Source organism: Schistocerca piceifrons, chromosome 7 (assembly GCF_021461385.2).
Source record: "Schistocerca piceifrons isolate TAMUIC-IGC-003096 chromosome 7, iqSchPice1.1, whole genome shotgun sequence".
NCBI classification, from domain to species: domain Eukaryota; kingdom Metazoa; phylum Arthropoda; class Insecta; order Orthoptera; family Acrididae; genus Schistocerca; species Schistocerca piceifrons.
In genome coordinates, this window is record NC_060144.1 from 154,728,500 (window position 1) to 154,744,497 (window position 15,998).

Below are 15,998 nucleotides of genomic sequence, written 5' to 3' on the forward strand. Positions count from 1 at the left end.
GCCACAGCTTGCGCTGTATACGCCCGCGCATTGGCGTGCAAAATTACGGGTGGGTTGCGCAGAAAGTGTCGCCGCTTCTTTCGCAAAGCTCTTCGCAGGTGATGCTCGAAACACGAACAGTAATACTGTGCATTGACGGTCTCTTGTGGAGGAACGTAATGCGTTAGGATAACACCATCACAGTCGTACACGAGAATCACCATAACTTTCAACCTACTGAGGCTCTGACGCACTTTCGACTTTCGCGGCGACCCATAATGACGCCATTCGTTGGACTGGCGTTTTCAGTTTTGGCTCGTGCGATGTGGCCCATGTCTCACCCAGTGTTACGATACGGCGTAAGAAAGCCTCTCCTTCACACTCATAGCGCTCCAAGTGCGTCTGAGCGTCTTCGCAACTCATCCATTTCTGCATTTCCGTCAAGTCATGCGGAACCCATGATGCAATTTTTCGCATGCCCAGGCGTTGTTTCAGGATGCGAAGCACAGTCGTATGCGCTAATCCGGTTTCGTGGGCGAGCTCACGAATCATATGGCGTCGATCACTGTCCACTAAAGCGGCAACAGCATGCACTTCTTCTTCAGAGACGCTAGGACGACCTGCCCGATGCATGTCTGCCACAAATTTCCGACCTTCGTTGAAGGCTTTCACCCAACGTGCCACTGTTCTGTACGGTAATGCCGAATCGCCACAAGCCTCTTGAAGACCTTGATGACACTGTCGTGCTGTACGACCTCTGGCACATTCATTCTTGATCCAACTCCGTTGTTCCTGTTTCGAAAAAATAGTGACACTGTTACGTTAGACCATTCGCCCACAAGTGGTTGTGTTTCCCTCGATTGTGTGTACGCCAGTGACGTGAGACGGGCGAATCCATTTGCTCGGAGATATGTCAACAACGTGTGCTATCAGCGACAATAGTAGATTCCATTGCATAGTGTCTCCACAGCAGTTTTGCCACTATTTAAGTTCCAGTCTACGTATATGAGGTGGCAGAGTTAGGCGGGACACCCAGTGTATACATTCCCAGTGGAATTTTATGAATTGTTTATAAGGAATGTGGACTCCTTATTACTACTCTACATTCCCAATGGAATTTTATGAATTGTTTGTAAGGAATGTGGATTCCTAATTACTACTCTATCTGTCAGACAAAAGCAATCAGTTAATAGCCTGTAGTGACTTCAAGGTAGATTTTCTGAGGGATTCTGGTAGGAAAAATGATCTGAAAATCTTATTTTGATCCTACCATTTGATTTTAGTAGTTAACTTTCCAACACAGCTGGATAAAAACAAAAAATCTGAACTGCTAATGTTTTCTTTGGTGAGGCTCAAAGCAAGAAAATAACTTTTTACCCAGTAACGAATGCAGTCCCTGATCAGGATGCACACTTAGTTAAGATAGATAAGATAGTGTCTTACAGTATGTTTGCTCCTCAGTGGAAATCAGTTAGAATAATTAATCACTTCAGGTCAAATGTTTTTAAGAATAGTCTACAAGAGATGACCTGACATGAATTTTATAGTGAATCAAAGATAAAATTTAATCTATTCATGATAAATTCATATCAGTATTTGAATATAGCTTTCCACACAATCTAAAGATATAGACCATTAAACAGCCATGTAAAAAGCCTTCGAAAGGAAAAGGGAAATGTATTTGTTAGCAACGACAAGTACAGAACCTGCAGTATTTGCACTCTACAGAAGCTACTCAAAATTACTAATTTTTTTAAGAAAATCAAGAAACATACACATGTCAGAAATCAGTAATTCCAAGAACAGACTTAAGGCTATGTGGAATATAGCGAAACGATAGGACAAAGGACAACCAGCCACAGCACAAGATAACATCACTACTGAACTGAATGGAAGGTTTATAAATTATCAATCACAGGTAGCAAATACATTTTAAAATCATTTCTTAGATACAGAAGAAAGTTTAGGGACAAATCACAGTAGTTTGCTGAAAATGCAACTCTCATGAAATCTCTCACATGAATGCATCACTAACTGCTCTGTCCGAAATTAAGAAAAGTTATACATTCTCTCAAAATTAAAAATTCATCTGGTTTTGATGCTGTACCCCATAGAGTACTAGAGATTTGTACCCAAGTAGTAAGCCCTGTCTAATCTGAAATATGTAACGCATCACTAACTCGAGGCATTTTTCCAGAGAGACTAAATTTGCCATTGTCAGACCCCTCCATAAGAAAGGCGATAGGACAGATGTCAGTAACTGCCCAACTGTTTCATTGCTGATACCAGTTTCCAAATTTTTTGAGAAAGTGATGTATTCTAGAATAGTATCTCACCTGAGCAACAATGTTATCCTCAGCAAATCACAGTTAGGATTTCAGAAGAGTTGCTCTACTAAAAATGTCGTTTACATGTTCACTCACCAAATTTTACAGGTATTAAATAATAAAATAGCACCGGCTGGTATCTTCTGCGACCTATTTAAGGCAACTGACTTTCTGAATCAGTGTAGCCTCCTAAATAAAGTGAAGTTTTACGGGATGGATGGTACAGCCAACCAATAGATAATGTCATATCTCAGCAAAAGAAGGTAATTCAACCAATTTAATCGATGTACATTATTCTGACTGTGAAGAAATCACGTACAGGGTTCCCCAAGGCTGAATCTTTGGTCCAGTATTGTTTCTACATCTACATCTACATACATACTGCGCAATCCACCATACGGTGCGTGGCGGAGGGTACCTCGTACCATAACTAGTATCTTCTCTCCCTGTTCCACTCCCAACAGAACGAAGGAAAAATGACTGCCTATATGCCTCTGTACGAGCCCTAATCTCTCTTATCTTATCTTTGAGATCTTTCCGCGAAATATAAGTTAGCGGCAGTAAAATTGTACTGCAGTCAGCCTCAAATGCTGGTTCTCTAAATTTCCTCAGTAGCGATTCACGAAAAGAACGCCTCCTTTCCTCCAGAGACTCTCACCCGAGTTCCTGAAGCATTTCCGTAACACTCGCGTGGTGATCAGATCTACCAGTAACAAATCTAGCAGCCCGCCTCTGAATTGCTTCTATGTCCTCCCTCAATCCGATCTGATAGGGATCCCAAACGCTCGAGCAGTACTCAAAAATAGGTCGTATTAGTGTTTTATAAGCGGTCTCCTTTACAGATGAACCACACTTCCCAAAATTCGCCAATGAACCGAAGACGACTATCTGCCTTCCCCACAACTGCCATTATATGCTTGTCCCACTTCATATCGCTCTGCAATGTTACGCCCAAATATTTAATCGACGTGACTGTGTCAAGCGCTACACTACTAATGGAGTATTCAAACATCACGGGATTCTTTTTCCTATTCATCTGCATTAATTTACATTTATCTATATTTAGATTTAGCTGCCATCCTTTACACCAATCACAAATCCTGTTCAAGTTATCTTGTATCCTCCTATAGTCACTCAACGACGTCACCTTCCCGTACACCACAGAATCATCAGCAAACAACCGAACATTGCTATCCACCCTATCCAAAAGATCATTTATATAGATAGAAAACAGCAGCGGACCTACCACATTTCCCTGGGGCACTCCAGATGATACCCTCACCTCATGTTTCTCATGTGTGTAAATGATCTCCTGTCTAATATACAGCAAGTTGAACTAGTTCTTTTTGCAGATGACACTAATGTTGTAATCGATATGAATATTGATAAAGAAACAGAAAAAACGGTAAACAATGGTCTCAAAATGTCATTGACTGGTTTTCTGCAAATGGTATAACTCTCAGCTTCAAAAAGAAACAGCATATTCAGTTATGCACATGTAGAGGTAATACACAAGTGCTATGCGTAACTAATTGTGGCGAAATAATAAACAGAGTGAAAACTCATCCTGTTGATGAGAATTTAAACTGCAAAAAGCACACTTTGAAATTCCTAAACAACTTAGTTCAGCCACATGTGCGCTTAGAATAATTGTAAATAGTGGGGAGAGACAAATCAGTATGCTGACAAATCTGAATATTTTCATTCAGTAATGCCATGTGGAGTAATATTCTGGGGTAACTAATCTTTAAGAAAGAAAGTCTTCATTGCGCAGAAAAGTGCCGCAAGAATAATATGTGGTGCTCACCCATGACCATCTTGTAGACATCTGTTTAAGGAGTTGGGCATTCTGACTACTGATTCACAGTATCCTTATTCCCTCATGAAAATTGCTGTAAATAACTACTGCAGTTCAAAATAAACAATGACGTACATATTTGCCGTACCAGAAGGGAAAATGACATTCATTACTCCACATTGAGGTTTTCTTTAGCACAAAAAGGAGTGCACAGTGGTGGAACTAAAATTTTTGATAACTTACCCAGAGACATAAAATGTCTTCGGACAACAAAGTAACATTTCAAAACAAAGCAAAAAATTTTCTCCTTGACAGCTCCTATTTCGTAGAAGAATTTCTATATGACTTGTTCCACATCATAACGATTTATCGTGAAAATGATTCGCGGAACATGAAACTAACTAACAGATGAGTGTTGTAGGCATCTTTGCGCCAAATTTCAAACCTCTGTCTCGCAATGAGGGAACATGATGGGATTTTAAAAAAGTGACCCTTTAATTCTTTTGTGTAGTGTATATATTTTAATTTAGGGTAATTGAGTCAGATGTGCGATCTTGTAACGTCACAAGAGATAGAAATTCAGAAGTGACACTAGGTCAGGTGGTGATGTGTCAATAGTGGCAGGCAGCTACTACTATTGGTAGGTTATTTGTACAGAGTAAAGTGTTCACAGAAACACCTGACGTTGACTCTGCCCACAGGTGGAGAAAACTACGCTCGCAGCTGAGTCCGTCCTTCACGGCGAGCCGCCTGAAGCCGATGTTCCTGCTGATAAAGGAGGTGTGCGACGACCTGGTGCAGGTGCTGCAGAAGGAAGGAAGTAGAGGTAACCACCGCCTCTCCACAATACGCTCGATCGCTTAGGCAAAAAAAAAAAAAAAAAAACACCTGCGAAAGGTCGGAAAAATAGAAAAATTTCCTGCATATACAAGATGATTGTACGATTTGATGTTTTCATGTTATAAAAAAAGTGCAGCCGATTGAAAATTATCCATTTACTTTTCAATATTTAAATCTACATGGGAGGAGCTGATTGGCTGCATAAAAGATGCAGTGTGAATCAGTAAAGAAGTAAACAACTGTCTCTCAGCAGAAGAAAAGCTGTTTCTTGCACTGAAATAGTTGGTGCCATAGATTTTACATAAATTTTCATAATATATCTTCTGGGATTATTTATAATCTTGGAAAAATTAGTAGTGATAAATAACATAGGTGAAAAAACAACTAAATATTTACATCCATGTGTGTATTTATAAAGCAAGACGCAGCACATTTCATGCAGAGTATATTATGATCTGTCACGAAAACTGGAACGCGTGAGAGTATATCATGATAGAGACGGGAACGGTCCAGAAAACATGGGCCTCCCAGTTTCTGAGATAACTCTGAATGTGTCGTTGCTGTCCACCACTGAGTTGACTATGACATATTGTCCTAGTCACTACAAATCTTCTTCATTAAGTTCCCATTAAATTTTGGCTACTCCAATAGCGAAAATGGTGCATTATTCCAAAACTCAACGGAATTATTCAGGGTAAGTAAAAAGGTAATCAAAGACTTCCAGGCACACTATATTGAAAATTAATATTTATCCTATGTGTCACGAATGAACTTCATTATTCGCAATTCATTGTCGTTTACTGCAGAATCTATTTTGCTTAATTTCAAGTAATATGTGACTGTTGCAAATAAAATGTAATTTCCTTTGAGTTACTTTTCACCATAATTCTTTTACTTCTTATTACTGAAATTTGACTTCATTAATTCCGTGCAACAGTGACCATTCGTTACTCTATGCACCACTTGCAGCTTACCTCCAACTCAGTCCATCCGTTATTCGCTTTTAATTACAAACTAATGCTTAACCCCAATTCGTTTCTCAAAAATGGTGGAACCAAAACAAACGTAGTAACACAAAGAACATATTACAATATTACGATTGTAATTAAACTCGCCTCTAACTGCAAGAGTGGTTTTTAATTTGGTTAACGCATAATGCGCTTTGAAATATACGTCTAATCGATGTTAGCCGTCTGCTGTCGGCCACTGAGTTGTTATAGGTGTCATTTTATGCGGTGTTCTGGATGCGAGTCTCCCGCTGTGATCCCGGAAAGATAATAACTGACATCGATTAGCTGTATATTTCATACGTGCAGCTGAATATGAGGATAACAGTCCCGATATCAATTACGCATTAAAGAAGTTAAAAACCATCCTTGCAGCCAGAGGCCAATTTATTTATACCTGCAAATCATAAGACTGCTGTCTTTCCACCATCCATAAGTATGGAATGTCACGATATTACAACAATGACTTTTTTAATTTCACAGGTTTTTATAGCTTCCTGTACTCACGTTTTTCAACTACATATCGTTACTTACAATTATTAAAGCACTATTTTATGTGTCGTTTGTGACAACTTTGTTACATATATCATTACTGTTTACCAAATATAGCTATAAGTAATATAAAAAAAAATAATTTTAAAATATCTTTATGTAAAGTGGTGCATGTTTCCTTTCCTTTCGTTCATCAGTCTTTGTACTGATACTTCTTGCCACGACTTCCTTACCTCTGCCAACCTTTTCATTTTGGAGAAGCAGTTACACACACTGCCATGAATCCTTTGCTGAATGTATTCCAGAGCCTATCTTCCTCTACAGTTTTTACCTTTTACTGCTCCCTTTAGTACCATGATGCTATTCCCTGAAGTCTTAACGCATGACCTATCAACCTGTCATATCTTCTTGTCAAAGTTTTCCACATTTTTCCTTTCCTCCTTGATTCTGTGGAGCACTTCCTCATTCCTTATCATATCATTCCACCCAGTTTTCCACATCTTTCTCCAGCATCACTTCTTAAATGCTTAGATTATACACTTTTCCGGTTTTTACACAGTCAATGATTCACTTCCATAAAATGCTGTGCTTCAAACCTACATCATGAGAGATATCTTCCAAAAATTAAGGCCTCTGTTAGATCTATCACTCTCATATTAGCGAGGAACGCCCTTTTTGCCTGCGCTGTTCAGCTTCTTACACCTTGCTTGCTTCGCCCGTCATGCTGTATTTTGCTTCCAAGGTAGCAGAAAAAAATGGCTCTGAGCACTATGGGACTTAACATCTATGGTCATCAGTCCCCTAGAACTTAGAACTACTTAAACCTAACTAACTTAAGGACATCACACAACACCCAGTCATCACGAGGCAGAGAAAATCCCTGACCCCGCCGGGAATCGAATCCGGGAACCCGGGCATGGGAAGCGAGAACGCTACCACACGACCACGCGCTGCGGACAAGGTAGCAGAGCACTCTCGCTTGCTCTACTTCGTGGTCTGAAATGTTGATGTTAACTTGATTGCTAATCTTAGTTTGCTACTCCTTAGTACTTTAAAACTTTTTTTGGTTTACTATCAGTTCGTATTTTGTCGTCATTAGTCTGTTGATTCCTTTCGCCAGGCCCCGTAATTCTTCACTTTGACTTTGACAGCAATTTCATCACGGAACCTTATGATTGATATTCTTTCACTCAAAATTTTAGCCCTACTACAAAAACTTTCTTTTATTTCTGTCATTCTTTTTTAAATAGACAAACAGGACAGTAGAGGAGAAAGACTGCATCGCTTTTCTAATCCGAGCGCTTCTTTCTTGGTCTTTCATTCTTATAGTTCCCTCTCGGTTCTTGTACATATTGTACACTACTGGCCATTAAAATTGCTACACCAAGAAGAAATGCAGATGATAAACGGGTATTCATTGGACAAATATATTATACTAGAACTGACATGTGATTACATTTTCACGCAATTTGGGTGCATAGATACTGAGAAATCAGTACCCCGAACAACCACCTCTGGCCGTAATAACGGCCTTGATACGCCTGGGCATTGAATCAAACAGAGCTTGGATGGCGTGTACAGGTACAGCTGCACATGCAGCTTCAGCACGATATCACAGTTCATCAAGAGTAGTGACTGGCGTATTGTGACGAGCCAGTTGCTCGGCCACCATTGACCAGACGTTTTCAGTTGGTGAGAGATCTGGAGAATGTGCTGGCCAGGGCAGCAGTCGAGCATTTTCTGTATCCAGAAAGGCCCGTACAGGACCTGAAAAATGCGGCCGTGCATTATCCTGCTGAAATGTAGGGTTTCGCAGGGATCGACTGAAGGGTAGAGCCACAGGTCGTAACACATCTGAAATGTAACGTCCACTGTTCAAAGTGCCGTCAATGCGAACAAGAGGTGACCGATACGTGTAACCAATGGCACCCCATACCGTCACGCCGGGTGATACGCCAGTATGGCGATGACGAATACGCGCTTCCAATGTGTGTTCACCGCGATGTCGCCAAACACAGATGCGACCATCGTGATGCTGTAAACAGAACCTCGATTCGTCCGAAAAAAGGACGTTTTGCCATTCGTGCACCCAGGTTCGTCGTCGAGTACACCATCGCAGGCGCTCCTGTCTGTGATGCAGCGTCAAGGGTAACCGTAGTCATGGTCTCCGAGCAAACAAATCCTCAGTATTCTTTCCCGTTGTTAGGTATATTATTCTTTTCAGCTACTTGGATGCATGAGTTGTTAACCTGATTATACTACTGTTCTTGCATTTGCCTACCCTTGCTGTCTTCGGGATTGTTTGGATGAGATCATTCCGAAAGTCTGATGCTATGTCTTCAGGCTCATAGACGCTGCACATCAACTTGAATGGTCGTTTTGTTGGTACTTGCCCCAGTGAGTTTTAGAAATTCCAATGGAATGTAAACCCTTCAGTCTAACTTATTTCTTCGGAAGTGTACCAAAGCTCTGTGAAAGTATGACCTTAACACTGGAGCTCCTATATATTCCAAATCGACTCCTTTCTCTTCTTTTATCACATTAGTAGACAGTTCCTGCATCTCGTAGAGACCTTCAGTGTACCCTTGTCACATGTTAGTCTTCTCCTCTACATTTAACAGTGGAATTCCTGAACCACTCTTAATGTCAACTACTTTACTTTTTATTTCACGGAAAGTTGTTTTGGGTTTTGTATATGACGATTCTGTCCTTCCAATAACCATTTCCTTTTCGATTTTTTCACATTTCTACTGCAGCCACTTCACCATAGCTTCCCTGCACTTCTTATTTATTTTATTTCTTTATGATATGTATTACGTTGTGCCTGAAAAATTTTGAACTTCTTTCGTTGATCAGTTGAAGTATGTCTCCTGTTACCCGTGTTGTGTGTCCAACTTGTGTGATGGCTCTTTTTAGAGACGTCCATTCGGGTTCTACAGAAATGTCTGCTGTGGTACTTATTATCGCAGAGTCTACGGCGTCACAGGGCTTCTAATGTCCGTCGTCAATTCTCAATTCTTCAGTGTTTCATTTCTTTAAACACTGGCTTTTCATGGCGTTTCTCTTAAACGTCACTTCACTCTAGGCATCGATACTAAATTTTTTTCTGAGTCTATATGTACTCCCAGGTACACTTTACAAACCAGCCTCTGATTTTGGAATCTGTCTTACGAAAATGTGCTGCAGTTGGTATCTTCTGTTGTTCCAAATACACTCCTGGAAATGGAAAAAAGAACACATTGACACCGGTGTGTCAGACCCACCAAACTTGCTCCGGACACTGCGAGAGGGCTGTACAAGCAATGATCACACGCACGGCACAGCGGACACACCAGGAACCGCGGTGTTGGCCGTCGAATGGCGCTAGCTGCGCAGCATTTGTGCACCGCCACCGTCAGTGTCAGCCAGTTTGCCGTGGCATACGGAGCTCCATCGCAGTCTTTAACACTGGTAGCATGCCGCGACAGCGTGGACGTGAACCGTATGTGCAGTTGACGGACTTTGAGCGAGGGCGTATAGTGGGCATGCGGGAGGCCGGGTGGACGTACCGCCGAATTGCTCAACACGTGGGGCGTGAGGTCTCCACAGTACATCGATGTTGTCGCCAGTGGTCGGCGGAAGGTGCACGTGCCCGTCGACCTGGGACCGGACCGCAGCGACGCACGGATGCACGCCAAGACCGTAGGATCCCATGCAGTGCCGTAGGGGACCGCACCGCCACTTCCCAGCAAATTAGGGACACTGTTGCTCCTGGGGTATCGGCGAGGACCATTCGCAACCGTCTCCATGAAGCTGGGCTACGGTCCCGCACACCGTTAGGCCGTCTTCCGCTCACGCCCCAACATCGTGCAGCCCGCCTCCAGTGGTGTCGCGACAGGCGTGAATGGAGGGACGAATGGAGACGTGTCGTCTTCAGCGATGAGAGTCGCTTCTGCCTTGGTGCCAATGATGGTCGTATGCGTGTTTGGCACCGTGCAGGTGAGCGCCACAATCAGGACTGCATACGACCGAGGCACACAGGGCCAACACCCGGCATCATGGTGTGGGGAGCGATCTCCTACACTGGCCGTACACCACTGGTGATCGTCGAGGGGACACTGAATAGTGCACGGTACATCCAAACCGTCATCGAACCCATCGTTCTACCATTCCTAGACCGGCAAGGGAACTTGCTGTTCCAACAGGACAATGCACGTCCGCATGTATCCCGTGCCACCCAACGTGCTCTAGAAGGTGTAAGTCAACTACCCTGGCCAGCAAGATCTCCGGATCTGTCCCCCATTGAGCATGTTTGGGACTGGATGAAGCGTCGTCTCACGCGGTCTGCACGTCCAGCACGAACGCTGGTCCAACTGAGGCGCCAGGTGGAAATGGCATGGCAAGCCGTTCCACAGGACTACATCCAGCATCTCTACGATCGTCTCCATGGGAGAATAGCAGCCTGCATTGCTGCGAAAGGTGGATATACACTGTACTAGTGCCGACATTGTGCATGCTCTGTTGCCTGTGTCTATGTGCCTGTGGTTCTGTCAGTGTGATCATGTGATGTATCTGACCCCAGGAATGTGTCAATAAAGTTTCCCCTTCCTGGGACAATGAATTCACGGTGTTCTTATTTCAATTTCCAGGAGTGTATGTTTCTTCCTCTTGATATACGCTATTATAAGTTGAAATTTATTGCAGAGCTCTGTGAGTCTTCCTACTCTTTCATTCTTACTACTACGTCCATAATCTTCCGTAACTGTATCTTCTGTTCCTTTCCCTAATTCAGTTTTCCAGTCCCACATGATTATTAGATTTTCATCTCCTTCCACATAAGAGTTACCCATTCAATGTCTTCATTAATTTTCTTCTGCTTGAGACGTCGGCTTTTATATCTGAGATACTGATGTTGGGGTTGAGATTCTGGCGATTCTAAAGAGAATAGTTCTATTGTTTAAATGTTCACAGTGATTGTCAGCCCCAAGTTCTTGTTGATAACAAAACTTACTCTCATTGCACCATCTTCTGCTGCTGTTGACAATACCCAGTTTTTATCTGACCTGCGATTCTTGTCTTCTTTCTGTTTCTTCATTGATCCCCACTACCTGACAATAGAGCTCTCGCATTTTCTCTTTAAGATTTTGTAGTGTCTGTAACACATTTAGACTTTTGTCAGTTCAGGCTGCGTCTCTTAGAATGTTACCCTTTCGTTGATGATTCTTTTTCTCATTGTTACCTCCCTCTCGGTAGTTCCCCTGGAGATCCTAATGGGAGGCCAATCCGGAATATTTTGTCAATGGAAAGGTCCCCATGATGCTTTCTTTCAATTACAGGCCACATATCCTGTCGCCACACATCATGTGTGTATTTAATGCAGTGGTTTCTACCACCTTCCCCATCCTCATGCCGTTCATCATTGCTTGTTCATCCAATTTTAGAATGAGTTTCCCAGTCCCAAGGATAAGAGGGCGCCCTGGGCGACTCTCCTATCCTCCGCTCCCTTTGACAGCGCCATAGGCAGAATATGGGTGACTCCTTACAGCGGATGTCCTCAGCTGCCATTATTATTGATTTTTTAATTCAAAATTTAAACTGTTGCCAGAATCGAAACGGAGATCCAGGACGTTCTGGTCGTTAGGCAAAGAAGCTATCTCACAGATCACGACGGAAACATTGAAATGTAATTCATAATATGCACAATTCATATATCTACTGCCGAAAACTATACTACTGCGAGACTGTATTATTTTCACAACGCCATGTCCACTTATGCACTTCTCCACACAAATGCGAAACAAAGTATTAATATCTGTCTACTAATTGAAGAACCATAAAAGTCAAAACTGGACACTTACATCACAACAAACATTATTTTACTTTAAAATTCCGTTGTTAATTTTAGTCTATTTTTATTTTATTTTTATTTCATTTTATTATGTTCATTTAGTCTAAGTAAACAAATATGAAAGAACTGCAATTGAAACATGCACATTGAAATATTCATACAAAAGTTTTGTGTGAAATTGTTCAAGTGTAAGCTATTGATACCCCATTGTTGTGATACATAACGACGAGCAGAAAAGGCAGACAGCTATAGAAAAAAAAAGAAAAGAAAAAAAAAACTCAAAGTCTTTCGAGGACAATAGTACTGGAATTATTCCTTTATTAATGACAAACCAACTGTTTCTCCTGTCCAGAGGAGGTTTCACGCAACACGTTATTCACGTTCCGTGCAACCTGCTCACTCTGCTTCCAGGAGAGCTCGAGGCACGGGAGCTGTGCATGCGCTACACGACCGACGTGGTGTCCTCGTGCGCCATGGGCATCAGGGGGGGCGCGCTCGATGACTCCAGGTCCGACATGCTGGCCGAGCTCCGCAAGATACTCGCCCCGGAGACGCTGAGTGCCGTCTCCTTCAGCCTGGCCACCATGTTCCCTTTCCTGGGAGGCCTGTTCCGTCTCAGGTAAGTTATCTGCAGTTTTTTTTCTGCCACTTCGGTCCTCTGCCATACGTATTGACATGAAGTCGTCATCCTTCCGTCGGTAGAACTTTCTTATCTGACAAAATACTGTAAAAATTAAATTGCTAATAAGTATGAGATTAACACAGCGGATACAATACAGCAAAGGCAATCACTCTTTTGGTGGGCACTAATTGTTTCGGAAACTAATCAACCTCGGCAACCTGACTCAAACAAGTGGCAATATCCTTCACAATCAGTGTCCTAGCGTCCTTCCTGCGTATTCCCTCCTCGATATTATTATCGATTACACTCACCTGTTCAAATTTGTACTTTGATTCTGTAGCATGTGATGTGCCATACCAGGTCAAGACAGCGCACACGAGGGGCCATAGCTGTATTTTACTGAGTCAAGGCAGAAAACACCAAAGTTCTGATTGTCCACCACCGAGGTGTCTCGAACGATGTTCGAGTGCAGTGATAGCACTTAGGCCACGTTGACCGTTATCTTGGCGCGAGGCTGTAATGAATGTTACTAGTGAGAGAGCTAAGGCTCTCTAACTACCGACTGAGAAGTCCAATTTAATGTGCAGGTCTGTCAACAGCTGTACTTAAATGAAATAAATTACCAGTTAAAACTGTAAACCCTTTAAAACTGATATACGAGGGCTGTTCGGAAAATAAGGTCCGATTGGATGCAAAATCTAAACCACGGTGAAAATCGGAAGAAGCTTGCATACATGTATGTCTTGGGCAGTTTTCTAGTATGCCCGTCGACCGGGTCACATCCATCTTTTCAGCTCCGAGCGCACAGTAAGCACGTAAAGGTGCCTAGAACACAGTGTCTCCCGCCAGGTATGAGGGCCTGGAAAGAGATTTCACCTGATGTCATGCAGCGAGCATAACTGTCGTGCGTTTCCTTCTTCACGACAATCCTTGGCCGCATTCTGCTGGGGCAATGAAGATGCTCCTGCAGTGTTTTCGATCGGAAATGCTTTGTCATCCACAATACAGCCCGTAATGGACTTCCCCCGAGTTTCATCTCTGTTCACTCGATCCGCTGGCTGTGAAGACAACATTTTGGCACAGACAACGAGCTGTAGACCAGCGTAGATAACTGGTGGAAAACAGAGGCGGCTGTCTTCTATGTCGAGTGTGTTGGAAAGTTGCTACAATGCTACACCAAATGTCTGTGTCGAAGCGGCGATTATGTAGAGAAGCAGCCGGAAGGTGTAGCTAGGTGTTGCAGATAAGTCATTGGTTTCCATTTCGCGACCGATCGGGTCTTAGTTTCTGAATAGCTCTCTAAATAAATGTTCGACCATTGAATCACACGCTATTCAAGCAGTTAACAAAGTTGAAACAGACAACAAAAGTTTGTATACTATACATATTAAAACAACTTAATTTTTACGCAATCTGCTGTGCATTGTACGCAGAGTCACGGTACATTAGTATTTACATACTAGGTGAACAAATAAGATCTCATTCAGCTTGTCTACACCGAAACGTGTAGTGCTACTAACAACGAGCCAACCCGTTCATGTCTTACACATGACTCCAGCTAACAGAGCCTGGATCACTTGGTTTCTCTGTCATCGTTGGCGCACCAAAGGTTGAGTCTGCGCCGTGGCCAGTTTTCGTCAAAAGCGCTGGGCGAGTTCATTCGTTTGTTCAGAAGCGAATTGCGTGAGTGTTTCCTACCTCTCGGCCTGTCGGCAATAACAGAATCGGGGCACGCCCTGCAATCTTTCTCGAACGATTTTACAGAAACTATTCAGTAAAAAAATTCATTTTTGCCTTACTTATAGCTTTGTATGTCAGGTTGATGATGATGGGCCCATCATTTCGTTAATGGTCATAGTTGTGATATATCTGTGGAAGTAAGATACTGCGCGAAATTCTAAAAAAGTGTACAATGAAAAATAGGGGTCGCCATGATTTTGTGTTTGGTGCATGTTACATAATATGTTGCTGCGTATGAAATTCAGCTAACATACCGAATTCTTCTTTAGAATTGGATGGAGATCACTGTCTGTCGCCAATCTCGAGATGACTGATTTGATGTAGCACACTCATTTGCGATTTGCCATTGATAAAACCAGAGTGAATTAGTCAACGCATTTCTAATATTTCAAGAATGGTTTGAGATATCGAAATGAGATTTTAGCAAATGGTAGCATGCAAATAGGAGAGTATTTTTCCATATAGTTAACACGAAAAATTTAATTATCTACCGTGTTACTCCACCAACCATTGAGTTTTTCGATAAAAGGCGATGAAGGGCCATCGATGTCTATTGAAATGAGGAATGCTATGGGTTTTGGAACAACGCAGGTGACGACTTACACGTTTAATTTGTACCGAGGGTGTTCTTTTTCATCAGATACTGACTTAGCGTTTCCTCAGTTCCTCACTCAATAAACTTAATAAACCACAGTTTCAGAATTCTGTCACAATTGTGTCTGTACAACACGTAAGTGAGGTGAGACTGTGTAAACGTAGCTGCGTTTTGGCAAAAGAAGGATATTGTAATATGGCAACAAGAGAAACATGTAGGTTTTATTCAAAATTCGCCACTCATGACACTTCTCTGAAAGTTACAAATGGTTAACAAACCAGGCGAGAATAAATCGCTACATTTTCAACGAAATTCGTTTTAGATACTAAGCAAATCAGAGATTGCAATAGATCTTTTTGAATGGTCATCATGCGTGTGTGGGTTCGAGGTTCTCCACTTAATATTAAGAAAAAGTGTGAGCGAAGGTTTCAGTTTAAAATAGCACTTCCCTCCAGCGCTCGGTATTTCTCCTGCAGCTCCTTTGTAGTGACATGTATACTCTGATCACTAATATCAAAAGATGAGTCGCATATAGGAATGAAATATATTTACCTTTTGGTCTAAAAGATATCTGTCTTCGAAAAGTATTGAGTAGATGGTTATCAAATGTTTAAAATGCAAGAACTTTTGTGTATTTGATGCCAAACTGCGTTCGTCTGCGCGACACGTTCTCGTAATCACCCAATCGTTTATATAAAAAAATTACCATTTTTGATTCTCGGCTCCTTTAGAATCAACTTTTACGGAAGCTATGATGCTTCCAAACGTGAC

General features: G+C 42.1%; 1 protein-coding gene across 3 annotated transcripts in view; it reads left to right on the forward strand.

The window, feature by feature from the left end:
- The window catches only part of LOC124805101 (probable cytochrome P450 6a13), a 147,582-nt gene that overhangs the window by 100,914 nt on the left and 30,670 nt on the right, over window positions 1–15,998 (forward strand). For all 3 annotated transcript variants that reach the window (XM_047265544.1, XM_047265545.1, XM_047265546.1), the window contains exons 4-5: window positions 4,806–4,930; window positions 12,682–12,889. In XM_047265544.1, coding sequence (XP_047121500.1) covers window positions 4,806–4,930; window positions 12,682–12,889 — 333 coding nt within the window. The remainder of the gene's footprint in view (window positions 1–4,805; window positions 4,931–12,681; window positions 12,890–15,998) is intronic.